At 60.8% G+C, this 20152-nt stretch overlaps 1 protein-coding gene across 1 annotated transcript; it reads left to right on the top strand.

Annotated features, from left to right (window-relative positions):
• The first annotated feature begins 3683 nt into the window (after positions 1 to 3683).
• Positions 3684 to 5077, top strand: ELOB (elongin B). Its single transcript, XM_074954272.1, is given in 5 exon segments — positions 3684 to 3704; positions 3707 to 3898; positions 4403 to 4537; positions 4732 to 4840; positions 4918 to 5077. Coding segments are annotated over 5 exon segments (570 nt in total). The 3' UTR covers positions 5031 to 5077.
• Positions 5078 to 20152: the final 15075 nt, after the last annotated feature.

The following is a 20152-nucleotide window of genomic DNA, read 5'->3' as shown; positions in this document are numbered from 1 at the left end:
TAGGTATTCACTTAACAACAAAACCAGTGAGCAACCAAACAAATAATCGAAATATATTTACTAGGTTTCAACCATCTGTCAACTGTTGATCCTGGAGAGTTTCTCTCCTCTCGTTCTTTTTCCCTTTGACTTCTTTGCACTCGGGTCTAAGGATTTCTCTTGTTCCCCCCCTACTGTGGGGAGTCACCATGACTAAAAAGACACAGGAAACAGTTGTGTGAAATTGAAAAATCAAGTGATAATTTAGGGGAGGTGTTTTTTGGTTGTGTTGGGGCTGTTTAAAAGTCACTGTGCTACACAATCAATTTCAGACTGTAAATTACCCACGCACAAACAATTCCCCCCGACCCCACATTTTGCACAGAGTAAAAAAAAAAAAACAGTATTTTAAGCATCCAAAACCAAACAGTTTGCAATAAAATACCTTTAAAAAACCCACACTTTTATACCCCCTCCTTTCCTGAGATCGCGCGTACATTTTCCTGGGTGGGGGAGGGGAAGACACCTTTCATATGCCCCTAAATCACAAACAATTTAAGCATCAAAACTAATTTTTATCCCATTTTAAAACATACATTTGCCCAGAGTAAAAGAAACAAAAAATCTCCCCGTATTTTAAGCCCCCCAAAGCAGTTTGCAACTGCAACAAAACACTGTAGAAAACCCACCCGCACCTGTTCCTACATAGTTAAACATGAAAACCAACTTTTGTAACCATTTTAAAACATACACGGACCCCATTTGGCAGCCCGTATATTTAAGCCTCCGAAACCCAAACAGTTTGCGACAAAATACTTTTAAAAAACCACACACCCATTCGCCTCCCCCGCCCGCCCGAGGTCACACGTACATTTTCTCAGAGGAGAAAAACAAAAGTTCAGTGCTTATGCCCCTAAATCACAAACAATTTAAGCACCCAAACTAACTGTTTCAAGAAACCCTTTTTAAAAAGGCAGATTTGAAAGCAAGTTTCAGCCATTTACACGGCACTCCAGGGTAAAGCGAAGCTGGCACGTGGTTATCCTTCTTTCCCCTATGTGGCTGTGGGCCTTTGGTTTAAGAACAAACAAAATTTTAGCTAGTATTATTCCCCAAGCGCACACCCCCGTGCAGGCTGTTTAATACCAGGTTGTGAAAACACAGGACGAAGCATAACCGTAGTTAAAATGGGGCTTTACCTTGCCCTGGTGAAACACAGCCTGAAGTGGCTGTTTCCACACTAACCAGCTGACTTTGCAAGAAAGTATCACTATTAATAAGGAGAGCGGGTCCAAAAAGTAAGAATCTAGAATACGTATTTTCAGAGTTAGAAAACAAGCCGTGGAGCTGAACGTGAGGTCTCTACTGAAAGCTTGTGACTTCTTGAAACTCCGGATCACTGCGAGATGTGTGGACGGGTCATAATGTAGCTAATATTGAAATGTATGCCCTGGTGGTCTTGGGAGGGCAAGTTTGTCACCAGGGAATCAGAAGCCCATTCAGGTCGCAGTGATCACCCTTCCCCAGTAATGGGGGTGATGGAATTCATGGTTCAGTTCTCTACCTGGTCCCAGCCCAGAAGAAGTCATAGAAGGTAATCATAGACTATCAGGGTTGGAAGGGACCTCAGGAGGTCACCTAGTTCAACCCCCTGCTCAAAGCAGGACCAATCCCCAATTTTTGCCCCAGATCCCTAAATGACCCCCTCAAGGATTGAACTCACAACCCGGGGTTTAGCAGGCCAATGCTCAAACCACTGGGGGATCACCATAGGGGAAGGGTTAGCTCAGTGGTTTGAGCATTGGCCTGCTAAACCCAGGGTTGTGAGTTCAATCCTTGAGGGGGACATTTAGGGATCTGGGGCAAAAATTGGGGACAGGTCCTGCTTTGAGCTGGGGATTGGACTAGGTGACCTCCTGAGGTCCCTTCTAACCCTGATAGTCTATGATGCTAACTCAATAGAAACCCTCCAAGACAACGGCAAACCATCAGAACCGTCTGGAGGTGAAATGGAACGACAGGGCAGCGAGGGGCTGTCCCTGTCCGTGAACAGAGACAAGTGTCCGGTCCAGTAGCTCACAGGGTGGAGAAGGCCTAGAGTGACCAGATAGCAAGTGTGAAAAATCAGGACAGGTTGGGGGGTAATCGGTGCCTATGTAAGAAAAAGCTCAAAAAATCAGGACTGTCCCTATAAAATCGGGACATCTGGTCACCCGGCACATATCTTGATGAGCGGGGGCCCAGGGGTGTCCTGGTTCCATGAGGCAAGCAAATGCTGCAAAAGAGTGAATTTTGGGGTGATGCGCTACTTTCCTAGCTAGGAATGGTGACTATTGATAGGGGTAGGTCCTAGTTTGTGTTTTCTGGTTTGTTTTGTACATGACCATTTGTTCCCATCTCTCCCATGTGTTTCCAGTTGAAGCTCTGCTCTTTCTGGAATAAATGTCCTTTTGGTTTACTGTCACGGCACTCAAGCGCTGTGGGTGGAGGGGGCTAAGGGGAACCCGGCGCACTGGGGTCTGCTGGGAATGGAGGATCAGGGGCTGGACACCACAGGCGACCCTTGGAAGGGACTCGGGCCTGGGGCATAGGCACCGACGCCAGGAGTGCTCCAGGGCTCAAGCCCTCATGGGGAAAACTAGGGGGGTGCTCAGCACCCACCGGCCGCAGCTGGCGGGAGGGGGGCCTTGTGGAGGGGGTGGGAAGAGGCAGAGTGGAGGCGGGGCCTTGGGGTGGAGCCTGTGGCCTGGGCTACGTTTATTGTCAAAGGGCCAGGGCAGATTAGCCAGCAGAAGCATCACCGCCGGCTCTGGGATCTGCCCCTACGGGCCCCCACGTCCCGCTCCCTCCTGGGTCCCGGCTGGGAAATCAGACGTGCAGCTGTAGCCCACACACCTCCTGGGTGTGGGGTTCTGTCCCGGCCAGTGGCACCGAGACCACTTAGCGAGAGCGAAGGGCCACATGGCTCTTAGCTCATGCCGCGGAGGCTCATGCATTGAGCTCCAGAGGTCGCCGGTTCGATCCCGCCGGCCGACGCCCGGGGTCTGTCGGCGTTACACCGCCCCCTGGGGGAGCACCGTGTGGATTTATCCCGACGGGTCCGGTTTTGTCTTCTCTCCAACAGCTGCAGCCCGGGCGTCTGTCACCGCGCCTGCAGGGCGGGCAATCTCCACGTGCAAACTTGGGGGTCTCTCGCTGCAATATGAACTGGGGGGGACGAGACGGGGGCTGCGGGGGTCAAGGCGGGTTTGGTGGGGGCCGGGACGTTCGAGGGCAGCCGGTCGGCTGCGGAAGCCGGGTGGGGACAGGGGTGGCGGGAACGGTGGCAGAGGCAGTGGCACTGTTCGGGGGGAAGTTCACCACCGGGAAAGTCACACCCGGCACGACTCGGGTGTCTTGGCTAAAGGCTGGGGAAGGGGCTCGGGGGGCTCACAGATCTCGGTCTGGGGAGGGAGTCTGTGCAGCGACCAGGGCTGGGACATAGAACCCAGGTGTCCGGGCTCTCTCCACTCCCTTGACCTTCCCAACATGGCGGCAGCTCAGGGTCCGAAAAAGTCATTGGACCTTCTCAAAATGGCTGACGGTAGGTGGGGGTTTTCCTGCCTTGAACTTTGACCTTTCCAAGATGGCGAATTGGCACAAGACCTGCTCAACATGTCCCCCTCCGCGCCATGGCGGCCTGACGCTGACGTGACCTTCCCAACATGGCCGCCCGCCAGGCCTTTCCCCCCCTCCCCATTGGTCCTGCCTCTCCGCCGACCCCGCCTCCCCTCCCGACCGGGGCAGGCACCGCCTCTCCCAAGATGGCGCCCAGCGCGGGGTCGCGCGGCGTGCGTCGCGGGTCGCGCGGTGCAGGCTGGGACCGTGGCGGAGCCGGGGGCTGCGGCTGCGTCTGGGCGAGCGGGGAGCGGCCGGGATGGTGAGCGAGAGAGCGAGACCGACCCCCCCGCCCCCCCGGGCCGCCCCTCCCCCACCGCCGGGACCCCGCCCCCCCCGGGACCCTCCCGCCCGGCCCGGCCCGGCCCCTCCCCCACCGCCGGGGCCCTTCCCAGGAGCCGCCCCCGCGCTGAGCCGGTGGGGAAACTGAGGCACGGCCCGGACCCGGGGTGGGGGAGGCCACGCGGGGCCTGGTGCTGAGCCGGTGGGGAAACTGAGGCACGCCCCGCACCCGGGGTGGGGGAGGCCACGCGGGGCCTGGCGCTGAGCCGGTGGGGAAACTGAGGCACGCCCTGGGCCGGAGGGGGGTCCCGCGGGGCCTGGTGCTGAGCCGGTTGGGAAACTGAGGCACGGCCCAGTGGGAGGCCGCATGGGGCCTGGCGCTGAGCCGGTGGGGAAACTGAGGCACGCCCCGGGGGGGGGGAGCGGGGCTGGTGCGCGGGGCCTGGGGCTGAGCCGTGTGTCCGTCTGTCCGTCCCTCCCCCAGGACGTGTTCCTGATGATCCGGCGCCACAAGACGACCATCTTCACCGACGCCAAGGAGTCCAGCACCGTGTACGAGCTGAAGCGCATCGTGGAGGGCATCCTCAAGCGGCCCCCCGAGGAGCAGCGGCTCTACAAGGTGCGGGACGGGGGGTGGGGGGCTGGGCAGGGGTCACGTGCTGCGGGGAGCTAGCAGGGGGGCGCGCTCCCTTGGCCGTTCGTCCCCGTGCCGTGTTATATGCGGCGGTTCCCCAGCTGCCCCCCCCCCAGAGGCGGCTGCATCTTTGGGTCTCAGGCTGCGCCGCTCCACTCTCGCCCTTCTCTCCGTCCCAGGATGACCAGCTGCTCGACGACAGCAAGACCCTGGGAGATTGCGGCTTCACCAGCCAGACGGCGCGGCCCCAGGCGCCGGCCACGGTGGGCCTGGCTTTCCGAGCCGGGGGTGAGTGCTTGGGGGGAAGAGGCCGTGGGGAGCCTGGGGGGCTGCTCCTGCCTCTCTGACCCTCTCTCCTCCTCCAGATGACTCCTTCGAGGCTCTCCGCATCGACCCCTTCTCCAGCCCCCCGGAGCTCCCCGATGTCATGAAACCCCAAGACTCCAGCAGCAGCGCGAACGAACAGGCCGTGCAGTGAGATCGGGGGGCGGGCGCAGTGACCCCCCCTCCCGCCCCCCAGGATGTCTCCCCCGGCCCCCCAACACACAGCCCTCGCTTCCCTGTCTGGGATTAAACCCCCTCCACCAGCCCCCCCGAAATCCACCTTCTCTTCGGTTTGGAAACAATAAAGGTTTGGCTGGTTTTGTGTTACCCAGGTCTGGGGTCTGCATTGAGGCAGGGGGGTTCTCTGGGGATCCCCCATAATCCTCTGGGGCTCCCCGAACCTTTGTCTTATTGGGGGGGTCCTTGGCTGCCTCCCTTGAATCTCAAAAACCAGCAAGGTGCCCCACCTCTCTAACCGTGCCAGCCCCCCATCTCTTCCACCCAGTACCCCACAGCACCCCCTCTTATAGTGCTGTCCCCCCAAGTTCCTCTTTATTACCAACAGGTTAACCCCCACTTCTACCACAGACATTGGGGTGCCCCAGGACACCTCTATAACACAGGGCACCCCCATTCCCATCTCTAATATTGGGATGCCCCAGGGCTCCCCTATAACACAGGGCCCCCCATTCCCATCTCTAATATTGGGGTGTCACAGGGCCCCCTTTCCTGTCTCTAATATTGGGGTTCCCCAGGGCTCCCCATAACACAGGGCCCCCCATTCCCATTTCTAATATTGGGGTGCCCCAGGGCAAGGCAGGGAAGGCTCTGTCCTGGGGGTGAAGGGGCCTCCCCAAAAGGGGCAGTCGGGTCTTTGCACGCATACAGCCCTGGGGTTGGGTTCAGGCCAAAGGGGGCCTTCCAATCTGGGGGAGCCCCAGAGACACGGCTGGGTTAGGACCAGCTTTGCATGGCGACCAACCTACCCCAATCCCCCCAAATGCTTACGGGATCGCTCCCTGCCTCCCCCAGCTCGGGGGGATGGGTGCCCCAACCTGGCTGACCCATGGGGGAAGGTGGGTCCCCTGCCCCTTCGCTCCCTGGCAGGCGAGAGGAAGAGGTCGTGGCAGGGCCCCAGCTCACTGGCTAAGACCCCCCCCCCTTCTCAGTTCAACTTCAAAGGAATGTGTTGTCATATTTCTATGAAGCCTGGCTGTGCCTCAGTTTCCCCAGCAGGGGGCGTGCCGTTTGCCTGCAGGGCAGCTGGGAGGAGGGTCTGTCCACATTGCAGCACTTGTGTTAAGTGCTCCAGTGTCTACACTGCAGCGGGGGGGTCGGAGCCCACTCAGCCGTCTCCCAGGTTCCTCGCGCCCCCGAAAACACGGCCACTCTCGCCCTGGCTGGCTGGACGACGCCTTGGGGGCAGTGTTGCCTGAGCTCCCGGAGCAGCAGTCCGGCTGTGTCTACACTGCAAAGGAGCAGGGCTCAAACCTGGCTCCCAGCCTCCTGGGCCGACTGACCGGGGCCCGAGCCAGCGGGGTGGGAAAGCAGAGAGGACGGGGCAACCGGGCAGAGCCCCCAGCCCGAGACCAAAGGACCTGGGGGCGGAGGGAGAAGTGGGGGCTGCTGGAGGACACGGGGGGCTCTCCCCGGAGCCGACCCTGGAGGAAATGGGACCCCTGGGGTTCTGGCACGTCGGAGGGAGGGGCTCCTCGGCGGGATTCCTCCAAAGCTGGGGGGCAGAGTACTGGTTGTGGGGTCTGGGACATGCCCCCAGGCCCATCACTGATACTGGGATGCCCCATAGCACAGGGGTCCCGCATTCCTATCACTCATACTGGGGTGACCCGCAGCTCCCCCACAGCACAGGGGTCCCGCATTCCCATCACTCATACTGGGGTGCCCCACAGCTCCCCTATAGCAGAGGGTCCCCCATTCCTACCACTGATACCGGGGTGCCCCACAGCTCCCCTATAGCATAGCCCCTGCTGTTAACCCTGATTCTGAGCCCCCCAACCCCGATCTGCAGACAGGGCTGGGCGCATCGAAGGGAAGCTGCCTGGCTCTGAGCCAGGGAGTGACCCCCCCAGGGCCTAGACCCCGGGGGGGTGGATATGGTCCAAAGGGGGGTCAAGCAAGGTCACGTGGGGTAACAACAAGGGCACTGTGGTCATGGGTGTGTTACAAGGGGGGGCCTGCACAACCAAGAAGGGTTAATGCAGGGGTGGTCGCATGGGGGAAATGCAGGGGTCACATGGGGGGTTAATGCGGGGGGGGGGTCACGTGGGGAATTCAAGCACCCCAGCCCTGCCTCATCCGTGCTGTGGGGAACACACACACCCCAGCCCCCAGCAGCTGTGTAGACAGGCCCAGCTCAGACTCCAAGACCCCTGCCCCATCCCGGCCGGCTGTCAGCCCTCCCTCCCCTGCCCTGGCTCAAGCCCGAACAGGCCTGGGGTGTGTCTGCCCTAGGGGGGTATTTTAGCCACACGGCAAACAGCAGCCCCCATCTCTCTGCGAGGCAGCGAATCTGGCTGCACCCACCCCCCTGCCTGGGCACAAAGCTCTGGGGCGGGGGGGCGCGGATCTGCCACTGCCCCAGACAGCTAAGGCAAAAGCACCCCACTAGCCGGCCTTGGGGGGTCACCCCCCCGCCGGCCTAGCTGTCCCCATTTCGGACCTATCTCCTTGTCCCCAGGGAACACTGCTCAGCCCCCAAAAAGCACCAGGCCCCGTTTCAGCTCCCCTCCTCCCCCAAGCTCTGCCTACAGGGTTGCCAGCCTGTCGGTGTCTCTGGAGCAGTCATGGGGGGGGCCTTGTCTTTCCAGCCCCCCTTCCCCAATCATGCACGCAATACACACCGGTTTCCCGGCACCTGACACCCCCCTGACCCTCCTGGGGGGGGCCGACGAGGCTGCAATAAAAGCCCCCGGCCGGGCGCGGGCTGAATACTGCAGTGGACATGCTCCGGCACGGCACAAGACAGCCCGGGCGTCTACAGGGCTGTTCGGCGCCCCAGACGATGGCCCCAGCCTCGGCCAAGGGAGTGTCTCGTCCACCGACAGGAACCAGGCCAGGAAAATCCTTCCCCCCCCCAGCTTGTCTCTCCGGACCCTCTGGCGCACTTGGGGAGCGGGGGTCATGCCCAGCTCCGTCATGGCCCCGCCAGCCCTGGGTCACGCAGACCGGTGCCAGTCAGGAGCAGCAGGCCCCCTCTGGGCAACGCAAAGGCCAGAGGGAAACTGAGGCAGGCAGCAGCCACATACCAACATGTTAGGAACGGCCCATTTCCTCTCACCGGGGAACAACTGAGAAGCCACCTGGTGCTGACCGGCCCTGGGTTCGCATGGAGGGGGGAGTGAAGGTGAAGCCAGGGGCCAGCCCAGCCAAGCCCCCGCCACACCCGGCCCAGTTGGGACCGCCAGGCGCTCTGCAAAAGGCAGCTCCATTCTCTGGCTCCCCACCTCCCTGGCTCCTGCCGCCTCCCGGCACTGGGGTCCCCCCTCCCCCGAATTGCCCCGTCACCCCCTCCCCAGTGGTCAACTAGTTACACGCAGCGTTGCCCCCCCCCGCCCCCCGCTTGGAAAGCATGTGCTCAAACACTTGTACCCGAAAAGGCGCACTAGGTCTGAAAAGTGCGACCCACAGACCCGCGCCCTCGCACAAGCCGCTGGTTTTCACGGCACCGTCGGCGCGTGGGTTGGCCAGGTTAGGGGTCTGGACGAGCTCTCCCCTGACAGCTAGTGATGCGTGGGGGGCGAGGGGGGCGTGTCAGGCCCCGACTGCGTTTCCATGAACGCCCCCCCACACGGCCTAGGTATCAAGCGGGGTTGGCAGGTGCTGGGTTACAAAGGCGACGAACTACGTCTCTGCGGGATTGGATTTACTGAGGCAGACCCTAACCTACATGCGCCACTGCTCAGAGCCAGTCGCTCACGGCGAGCGTTGCTTTCCACACGCGGCTCTCGCTGTTCTGCGAGTGACGCGCCCGACTACTTGGCCGCCACGAGCCAAACCGTGTCGTTCACTTTATTCACCGACATTTGGGCTATAGCGGATTGTGTGTCACGTGGGCCCGGCAGGTCACGGCCCTGGCGCCCTGGGCTTGGCAGGACAGAGCCCCGGCACCCCTGGGCCCGGCAGGTCAGAGCCCCGGCACCCCTGGGCCCGGCAGTTCAGAGCCCCGGTGCCTCTGGGCCCGGCAGGTCACAGCCCGGCACCCCTGGACCCGGCGGGTCACAGCCCGGCGCCCCTGGGCCCGGCAGGTCAGAGCCCGGCGCCCCTGGGCCCGGCAGGTCACAGCCCGGCGCCCCTGGCCCTGGCGGGTCACAGCCCGGCGCCCCTGGGCCCAGCAGGTCAGAGCCCGGCACCCCTGGGCCCGGCAGGTCACAGCCCGGCGCCCCTGGCCCTGGCGGGTCACAGCCCGGCGCCTCTGGGCCCGGCAGGTCACAGCCCGGCGCCCCTGGGCCCGGCAGGTCAGAGCCCCGGCACCCCTGGGCCTGGCAGGTCAGAGCCCCGGCGCCTCTGGGCCCGGCAGGTCACAGCCCGGCACCCCTGGGCCCGGCGGGTCACAGCCCGGCGCCTCTGGGCCCGGCAGGTCAGAGCCCGGCGCCTCTGGGCCCAGCAGGTCACAGCCCGGCGCCCCTGGCCCTGGCGGGTCACAGCCCGGCGCCTCTGGGCCCGGCAGGTCACAGCCCGGCGCCCCTGGGCCCGGCAGGTCAGAGCCCCGGCACCCCTGGGCCCGGCAGGTCACAGCCCGGCGCCCCTGGCCCTGGCGGGTCACAGCCCGGCGCCTCTGGGCCCGGCAGGTCACAGCCCGGCGCCCCTGGGCCCGGCAGGTCAGAGCCCCGGCACCCCTGGGCCCGGCAGGTCAGAGCCCGGCGCCTCTGGGCCCAGCAGGTCAGAGCCCCGGCGCCTCTGGGCCCGGCAGATCACAGCCCGGCACCCCTGGGCCCGGCAGGTCACAGCCCGGCACCCCTGGGCCCGGCAGGTCACAGCCCGGCGCCCCTGGCCCTGGCGGGTCACAGCCCGGCGCCTCTGGGCCCGGCAGGTCACAGCCCGGCGCCCCTGGGCCCGGCAGGTCAGAGCCCCGGCACCCCTGGGCCCAGCAGGTCAGAGCCCCGGCACCCCTGGGCCTGGCAGTTCAGAGCCCCGGCGCCTCTGAGCCCAGCAGGTCACAGCCCGGCACCCCTGGGCCCGGCGGGTCACAGCCCGGCGCCTCTGGGCCCGGCAGTTCACAGCCCCGGCGCCCCTGGGCCCGGCAGCTCAGAACCCAGCGCCCCTGGGCCCGGCAGGTCACAGCCCGGCGCCTCCGGGCCCGGCAGCTCAGAGCCCCGGCGCCTCCGGGCCCGGCAGCTCAGAGCCCCGGCACCTCTGGGCCCGGCAGGTCAGGGCCGCGGTGCCCCTGGGCCCGGCAGGTCAGAGCCCCGGCGCCTCTGGGCCTGGCCCATCAGTGATGAAAGCAAAAAAATTGCTTGAGCACCTTTTTCATTACGAATTTAGCACGGCTCACCCCCAACTGAGCTGCCCTCGCTAGGCAGGGGGTTTGGCTGCCAGATCCTCGTGAAGAGCGAGAGGGAGAGGGTGGGGACAGGTGTTTTGCTTGGTGGCGCGGGCTCTGCCGACGAGTGACCTGCCCCTCGCCCTGGTTGAAGGGGAGAGCTGACGAGGCTCCAGAGAGAGTCTTTGGGTTGGTGAGGCGACCGGTAGAGCGGCCATCACGGATCATCCGGTCGAAGACCTGCTGCGGGGCAGAGTTTCGGTGGCAGAGACCACCCAGCCTGCACGAGGGGCGAGGCTCCCCACCCCGAGAGCTGGTGGGGCCCCAGGAGACCGACTGGCAGAGGTCACCGCGGCAGGGGATGGCGCGGGGCCCTCGGGGCCGGAGCGGTGGCACACAAAGAACAGCGGCCAGAGCGGGGAAGTGAACTCCCGCGAACGTACCCCTGGGTCTGCACTGACCACGGCCGACGCCGACGCTTGGGGGGGGCGGTAGAGGGGGAAGGGAGGGGCAGGTTGCTAAGGGAACATTTGTCGGTCGGACGAGGTTTTAGCAACTTTGCTCCAGAATGCGAGATTTGTGGCTGGGAAACTTTTATACATTTATGTTTCCTAGTCGGCCAAGATTTTTTAAAACGCATTGTTTGCCAAGGCCATTATCTCACATCGGCGCCATCTCGAGAAGTCATAATCTGGGGAAGCTTCTGTACTAAACATTTTTATTATTATAATTAATTTTTACGTAAGAGCACAAAAACAGCCATACAGGGGGGTCAGACCAAAGGTCTAGCCCAGTGTCCCGTCTGCCAGCAGTGGCCAATGCCAGGTGCCCAGAGGGAAAGGACAGAACAGGGAATCATCAAGTGATCCTTGCCCTGTCTCCCATTCCCAGATCCTGGCAAACAGAGGCTAGGGACACCCTCCCTGCCCATCCTGGCTAATAGCCATTGATGGACCTATCCTCCAGGAATTTATCTAGTTCTTTTTTGAACCCTGTTATAGTCTTGGCCTTCACAACATCCTCTGGAAAGGAGTTCCACAGGTTGACTGTCCGTTGTGTGAAAAAATACTTCCTTTTGTTCGTTTTAAACCTGCTGCCTGTTAATTTCATTCGGTGACCCCCAGTTCTTGTGTTATGGGAAGGAGTAACTAACACTTCCTTATCCACTTTCTCCACACCAGTCATGATTTTATAGACTTCTATCACATCCCCCCTTAGTCGTCTCTTTTCCAAGCTGAAAAGTCTCAGTCTTGTTAATCTCTCCTCACATGGAAGCCGTTCTATACCCCTAATCATTTTTGTTGCCCTTCTCTGAACCTTTTCCAACTCCGATAGATCGTTTTGGAGCTGAGGGGACCAGGACTGCACACAGTATTCAAGATGTGGGCGTCCCATGGATTTATATAGTCAATGTGGAGGAGCTTGGTTTGCCAGACCGATCAGCAAAGCCAATGCTGACAATCTACGTGAAACGGCTGCAAAAAACACCAAGCCTCGGGACTGCGTCGAGATGCAGAAAGCCTCATAAGCCAGGCCCTGTCAAAGCCAATTTTAGACGTGCTGAACGAGGCTGTCGAGAAAGCTGGAGACACGACACACTTTATGCAAACAAACATGGCGGTCACATCATTCTTGCTTAAATAGAAAGTGATAGCACGCACTGCAAACTGGAGGCCAAAGTTAAGGGCATTGGCACTTGTTCACCCTGAAGCTGGACACTGGTTCCTACCCAGACCAGCAAAGGCTCTCACTATCTTCCTGCAAGAAACTCAGCCGACTGGTTAGAAGCATGTGGAGCAAAAGCGAAAGACTCGGCAGCTGAAAAAGCGAAGACCTCTCTCACGGCATTCAGAAAACGTGTACACATGGCTGATGAACGCACCGATGCAAACGGGCATCCAGTGGTAGGCCAGTCGATGCATTTCTAGATGTTCGGATGATAGAAGATGTTAGGATACAGATATTCAGGCCTGTCTGTAAAGGCCCAGACTCTAAGAAAGTAGGTGTATTCTTATCACTTGGCTAGTCCTAGAGGTATAAAAGAAAGAATCAAAATCACTGTCTGCCGGTGTAAGGGCCTTCTCTTACTGTGACAGTCGGAGGCCCTGTTCTTAGGCCAATGCCTTTGGCTAAGCGACAGAGGCAGCCATAAGCTGGGAAGCGACCGGTCACCTCCTCACATCCCAAACTAGTCACATTGAAAGAAGGTGCTATTGGGCTGTTAGGATACAATCCTGTCCTGATAACGCCCATCGCCTCCAGAGAAAGGGAAGTGCCTCGAAGATGTAAAAGGAAACTTAGTCTGATAGCATCCTGTCTGGCAAGAACTCACTTATCAATACTGGGATGTGAAATCCTCACTTCTGTATTGTCTTGTCATTATAGTTCCCACTTTGCTATTGTTTGTCTGTATAATCTCTGTCTGGTTCTGTGATTGTTCCTGTCTGCTGCGTAATTAATGTTGCTGGGTGTAAACTAATTACGGGGGTGGGATATAATTGGTTACATAATCATGTTACAATACGTTAGCATTGGTTAGTTAAATTTCAGGAAAATGATTGGTTAAGGTATAGCTAAGCTGAACTCAAGTTTTACTATATAGTCAATCAGGGAGTGTGTGTGGGGAGGGGGGAAATGGGAACAAGGAATGGGGGTGGAGAAATTGGAATCATGTTTGGCTAAGGGGGGGGGAATGGGAACAGGGACACAGGTGTAAGGCTCTGTGGTGTCAGAGCTGGGAAGGGGGACACTAAGGAAGGAAAGTGAAATCATGCTTGCTGGAAGTTCATCCCAATAAACCCCAACTGCACCTTTGGACTTCGGGTATTGTTGCTCTCTGTTCATGCGAGAAGGATCAGGGAAGTAAGTGGGCGAAGGAATAAGCCCCCTAACAGAAGACACATCGGTTGCATCTGTGACAACCCACATCTTAGAAGCGTTAAATGCTCGTCAGTGGGCCCCCAAACAGATGCTGCTTGTGCATTTGATGGAGCTGCAAACTTCTCTGGAAGACATGGTGGAGCGCAAGCTTTGCTCAGAGAAAAGGGGAACCCTAGTCTCTCCTATACGCACGGCAGAGGTCATCTACTCTAGCTAGCGCTAGTACGAGCTATACAGACTCTTCAAAGGGCATTTTAAAAGCTATACATTTAATAGGGAAAGGGAAGTGCCTCGAAGATGTAAAAGGAAACTTAGTCTGATAGCATCCTGTCTGGCAAGAACTCACTTATCAATACTGGGATGTGAAATCCTCACTTCTGTATTGTCTTGTCATTATAGTTCCCACTTTGCTATTGTTTGTCTGTATAATCTCTGTCTGGTTCTGTGATTGTTCCTGTCTGCTGCGTAATTAATGTTGCTGGGTGTAAACTAATTACGGGGGTGGGATATAATTGGTTACATAATCATGTTACAATACGTTAGCATTGGTTAGTTAAATTTCAGGAAAATGATTGGTTAAGGTATAGCTAAGCTGAACTCAAGTTTTACTATATAGTCAATCAGGGAGTGTGTGTGGGGAGGGGGGAAATGGGAACAAGGAATGGGGGTGGAGAAATTGGAATCATGTTTGGCTAAGGGGGGGGGAATGGGAACAGGGACACAGGTGTAAGGCTCTGTGGTGTCAGAGCTGGGAAGGGGGACACTAAGGAAGGAAAGTGAAATCATGCTTGCTGGAAGTTCATCCCAATAAACCCCAACTGCACCTTTGGACTTCGGGTATTGTTGCTCTCTGTTCATGCGAGAAGGATCAGGGAAGTAAGTGGGCGAAGGAATAAGCCCCCTAACAGAAGACACATCGGTTGCATCTGTGACAACCCACATCTTAGAAGCGTTAAATGCTCGTCAGTGGGCCCCCAAACAGATGCTGCTTGTGCATTTGATGGAGCTGCAAACTTCTCTGGAAGACATGGTGGAGCGCAAGCTTTGCTCAGAGAAAAGGGGAACCCTAGTCTCTCCTATACGCACGGCAGAGGTCATCTACTCTAGCTAGCGCTAGTACGAGCTATACAGACTCTTCAAAGGGCATTTTAAAAGCTATACATTTAATGTCTTCGTTATACTCTTTTCAGCAGGAGTCCAAAAAGACTGAACGTCTTGGAAAACAGACCATACACTGGGACTGAAGTTCAAATTAGTCCAGCCTGGGAAAACCCGCTGGCTTTCTCACGAGCGATCCTTGGCTGTTGTCTTAAAATTACTGCAACCATTATTATTGGCTTTGGAAAGTATCTACCGAGATGGGATGGATCTAAGAAGTGAGAGGCTGGTGGATCACTTCCACGGCTACTTTCGGAGAAGACTATCCCCATTCTCTCTCTTGTAAATCTTCTGTTGCAACCCCTTGGGTCACTAAACAATGCCATCCAGGCATCTGCTACAAACAGGAGTAGGTCTTTGCCCAGCAAGAGAAGCTACCCTTGGGTCAATCAGAGAGAGCGCCATTGCAAACGTGCTGGAAGAAGCAAAGACTTCAGTCAGGAAGTTGACCAATGAAGGCACTTATTCTGAATCCTTAAGTGGAGAGGACAAGAAGTGTCTGCTAAGCCAGCTGGAAAAGTCAAGTACACAGAGTCGATCCTTACAAACCTACCACAGCAACTTTTGGACTCTATCAACCTCTACGTAGCGTTTACAGATGCCTGTCCTATAAAACACCGACAGCTGAATGGAGTAGGCGCAACCAGCCATGGGGCTGCCATGTGCTCAGGACAGAGACTTTGAACACAGAGTGGAACGTCACACGACGAATGAATGAAGATTTGACTTCAGCTTCTTCTTTATCATCACTCGTGGTTTGGCCCAATTTTTGTGCTCTGTCTCCCGGGATGAAGGAAGTCGGAATTGTTCTCCCGCCACTCGCAGTCACAACAGCTACGGTTGAGCGATCTTCGGCCTCACTGAATAGCGTTTTGTGTTCTGAAAGGATTCGCCGCCCCTGCCTGATCTCGTGAAGGACTGGACGCACCGGACACACGAGAAGCCACCGAAGACGAACGCACTGTGTTCGAGAAGTTCATTAACAGAGCTGTGCAAAATTACAATAAGAACCCAAGAGGGCTGGAGCGGCCGGGCTTCACAGAAGGCCGGAAGAGCCCGATTTCATTTGCGTGATGATTTTAACACACGAGTTCAATTTAATCAAATGGCCGGGAGACATTTTGCACTTTTTACGATGGTGCCCGTAAGCCCCGCTTCGCCCTCACGGTCTCACCCCTTGGCCCTCACCCCCTGGTGTATTTGAACACCCCCGCTAATTTCAATTCCTGGGGGAAAACATCGGTCCCGAACTGGGCCCTGCTCCGTTGACAGGCTGCGGGGGGAAGACTTGTTCCCACGTGGGGCGGCTCAAGCATGGCAACAGGGTCCTGTTCAGCCCGACCTTTCAGGCGCGTCCACACAGCAACCCCCCGCACTCCGGGGCGGCGCAGCTGAGAGCCTGGCCCTACACACTCAGGATCAAGCCCCCGGGCTAAAAACGCCGGGAGAGCCGTTCCCGCTCGGGCTGGGACCCCGGGGCTGCAACCTGGCGGAGGTGTCGGATCCTGGCCTCCCCCAGCACAGAGAGCAGCGGGCTGCGGGTCGGGAGTGAGGGGCAGCAGCCGAGCTGGGCTGGGGCGGGCGTGGGGGGGCTGGGGCTGTTTCTATATTTGCAGGGCTGAGTTTCCGGCCTTCTCGGCATTGCTCTGTGGTTCGGGGCAGGCGGCAGCGCCGTGCCGGGGGGGGCGGGTCTGTTGGGCGCGGTTTCGAATCGGCCGCGTCATGGAAAAGTCCAGAGCGGGGCGGGGGGGGGAGCGTTGTGTGGTTCTCCCAGCTACCCTGCCCCTGTTGTGTCCTTCACGGGGGGGCTGTGATTGGAACTGGGGGGGCACGGTCGGGATGTTGCCTGTTGGGGGGCAGCGTTGCCCCCTACTGGAGGCGGGGGGGAGGTTGGGGCTGGGTGTATTTCCTGCCTCATGCACCAGCCAGCGTCTCTGGGGGTTGGGGCTCACTGAAGGGGGGGATCCCAGCGCCCCATGTGCCCAAACCCAGACAGTGGGGGACAAACACCCCCACACCGCAGCCCCCTCCCAATCCTCCCCCCCCCAGATTCCCTCCCTCCCCCCGTCCCCTGCAGTCCCCCCGCCTGCAAACCGAGGCCCTGAAAATAGCAGAAGTCACAGCTCAGCCACATCCTGGCGCCTCCACTGGGCAGGGCGGGGGGCGGCTCGGCTCCTCTCCCCAGGGGCCACTTGTACCCATATAAGGGCATACGCCCCGTCCCACTGCTCAGGGGCCCCTGCGGGACCTGGCCCACATCCTGGGGCTCAGGACTCCTGGGTTCTCTCCCCAGCTCAGGGAGGGGAGTGGGGTCTGGTGAGTTAGAGCAGGAGGAGGGCTGGGAGCCAGGACGCCTGGGTTTCTCTCACTGCCAGGGGCCCCCCAAATCCGCCCCACCCTCCTCCACCTGCTGAAAAGCCCTTTATCTCCAGGAAGCCATCCGACTTTCAGGGCGGGAGCCACTTCCTGTCCCAAAGCCCCTGACACAACTTCCTGTCCCATGTGAGCCTCAGATCCCCGGGCCCAGCCCCAGGGTTAACCCCCCCAACTCTCCAGGCTGAGCTCACACAAGCTGCCCCCCAGCATTGAGATGCAGCCAGCTCTGGGGCAGGGGAGCAGCTGCAGAGTGAAGCCCCCCCTCCCCCCCCCGCCCGCCAACCCCCTGCCCTCAGCCACGGTTCAGTTCCCCCAGCTCCAGCGACCCGGCACCTCCCACCCCCAGAGACAGAAAGAGGAAGCAGGGCCTGGGGGGAGGGGAAGCCACCCACCTACACCTGTGGGGCTCCACCCCCCCCCCGCTGTGCCAGGGCCCCTCACTCCCGACCCGCAGCCCCCTGCTAGCCCAGCCCTGCCCCCCCCCCAGATCTGCCAGTGCCCCTGACTCCCGACCCACAGCCCCCTGCTAGCCCAGCCCTGCCCCCCCCAGCTCCACCGGTGCCCCTCACTCCCCACCCGCAGCCCCGTTAGCCCAGCCCTGACCCCCCAGCTCCACCGGTGCCCCTCACTCCCGACCCGCAGCCCCTGCTAGCCCAGCCCTGGGCTCCCCTCCCAGCTCCACCGGTGCCCCTCACTCCCGACCCGCAGCCCCTGCTAGCCCAGCCCTGCCCCCCCCAGCTCCACCGGTGCCCCTCACTCCCGACCCGCAGCCCCTGCTAGCCCAGCCCTGCCCCCCCCAGCTCCACCGGTGCCCCTCACTCCCGACCCGCAGCCCCTGCTAGCCCAGCCCTGGGCTCCCCTCCCAGCTCTGCCGGTGCCCCTCACTCCCGACCCGCAGCCCCCCCCCGCTAGCCCAGCCCTGCCCCCCAGCTCTACCAGTGCCCCTTACTCCCGACCCGCAGCCCCCCCCCGCTAGCCCAGCCCTGCCCCCCAGCTCTACCGGTGCACCTCGCTCCCGACCCGCAGCCCCCTGCTAGCCCAGCCCTGGGCTCCCCTCCCAGCTCTGCCGGTGCCCCTCACTCCGGATCCACAGCCCCTGCTAGCCCAGCCCTGTGGTCCCCCACCCACCAGCTCTGCCGGTGCCCCTCACTCCCGACCCGCAGCCCCTGCTAGCCCAGCCCTGGGCTCCCCTCCCAGCTCTGCTGGTGCCCCTCACTCCCGACCCGCAGCCCCTGCTAGCCCAGCCCTGGGCTCCCCTCCCAGCTCTGCCGGTGCCCCTCACTCCCGACCCGCAGCCCCCCGTTAGCCCAGCCCTGGGACCCTCAGCCAGCTCTGCCGGTGCCCCTCACTCCCGACCCGCAGCCCCCCGTTAGCCCAGCCCTGCCCCCCCCAGCTCCACCGGTGACCCTCACTCCCGACTCACAGCCCCCTGCTAGCCCAGCCCTGCCCCCCCAGCTCCACTGGTGCCCCTCACTCCCCACCCGCAGCCCCGTTAGCCCAGCCCTGCCCCCCCAGCTCCACCGGTGACCCTCACTCCCGACCCGCAGCCCCCTGCTAGCCAAGCCCTGGCCCCCCAGCTCCACCGGTGACCCTCACTCCCGACCCGCAGCCCCCTGCTAACCCAGCCCTGCCCCCCCCAGATCTGCCAGTACCCCTGACTCCCGACCCACAGCCCCCTGCTAGCCCAGCCCTGTCCCCCGAGCCCTGCCGGTGCCCCTCACTCCCGACCCGCAGCCCCGTTAGCCCAGCCCTGCCCCCGCCCTTCCACAAAACGTTATGAATTTTCCATTCACACTTGCACCAGATGTGCCATAACCACTAAAATTAAGGTCACAGCGTTAACCGAGCCTGCGGGGGAGGGGAAGGCAGGGCCTGGCGGGAGCTTGGGGGCAGGGAGCCAGGAGGGAATAGATGGGGATGGGGGAGGGGGCTGGGCGCTGAGGGGGGGGGGCTTTTCTGCTGTCCCCCACCCCAGCTCCACTGTGCTCACCCAGAGTCCAGGGGCCTGAGCTAGGACAGGCCAGGAATTGGAGCGCGGGTAGGGGGGGACTCAGGGTACTTGGCTGTCTGGGGGGGGGGTGTCACTGTGTGTGCCACCCTTTGCCCAGCGCCCCACAGCACCAGTTCTTAGCATACGATGGGGGCCACAAAGGGGACCGGCCAGGGCACCCCCCACATGTCCCAGGACAGCCCTCAATCCCCTGACCCCCACTGACTGCCCCTGGGGAGAGAACCCAGGAGTCCTGGATCCCAGCTCCCCAGCTTTAACCCCCCCAGACCCCACTCCCAGCTGGGATTGCAGGGGCTGCGGGTCAGGAGTGAAAGTCACCGGCAGAGCTGGGTGGGGGGCAGGGCTGGGCTAGCAGGGGGCTGCGGGTCGGGAGTGAGGGGCACCGGCAGGGCTGGGTGGGGGGCAGGGCTGGGCTAGCATGGGGCTGCGGGTCGGGAGTGAGGGGCACCGGCAGAGCTGGGTCGGGGGCAGGGCTGGGCTAGCAGGGGGCTGTGGGTCGGGAGCGAGGGGCCCCGGCACAGCTCCCCAAGCCAACTCTTGCCCCTGGCCCTTTAACGGGTCTGGAGGAGCCGGGGTGGGTGGGGGGTTGTTCCCCTTTCTGGGCCGAGATCCCCTTCCTGCCACCATGTGGGGCTGGGTCCGTTAACCCCGCGCGGCCAGGGGTGAAGCTATGCACTGAGCTGGGTGAGGGGGCTAGAATTTCCACTGTCAGGCCCCACTTCGAGCCACGGCCCCCCACTTCCTGTGGTTGGGCGCGGGGGGGGGGGGGGGGGGGGGAGGGCGGCCGATCACATGACTGGTGCGGGACGGGGGAGGGGCACATAGTGGGAGGGCCTCGGGTCAACCATAAAAAGCCCGGTCACCGGCTCCTCGCTCTCTCTCCTCTGCAGGTTGCTGACCGGAGCCCCCCCGTCCTCCACCCTGAGCCCCCCATCCCCCGCCACAGACACAGGTGGGTTTCTCACCCTATGGTGACGCAGGACTCCTGGGTTCTCTCCCCAGCTCGGGGAGGGAGTGGGGTCTAGTAGGTTAGAGATGGGGGGGCTGGGAGCCAAGACTCCTGGGTTCTATTCCCCGCTTGGGGAGGGGAGTGCGGTCTAGAGGTTAGAACGGGGGGGGCTGGGAGCCCGGACTCCTGGGTTCTATTCCCAGCTCTGGGAGAGGAGTGGGGTCTAGTGGTTAAAGCGGGGAGGCTAGGAGCCAGAACTCCTGGGTTCTATCCACTCTGCCTCTCTGTGCCTCAGTGTCCCCAGTTCTGGAACTGGAGGGTGTGAGGGGGGGTTGCTGGGCTGTCTGTTGCGTGCTGCGCCCCCCAGGAGCGGAAGTTGTCGCAAACCCGCACAGGGGTTTA

The sequence above is a fragment of the Natator depressus genome, chromosome 6, assembly GCF_965152275.1.
Source record: "Natator depressus isolate rNatDep1 chromosome 6, rNatDep2.hap1, whole genome shotgun sequence".
In the NCBI taxonomy this organism is placed as follows: domain Eukaryota; kingdom Metazoa; phylum Chordata; order Testudines; family Cheloniidae; genus Natator; species Natator depressus.
This window is presented reverse-complemented; position numbering and strand designations above follow the sequence as displayed.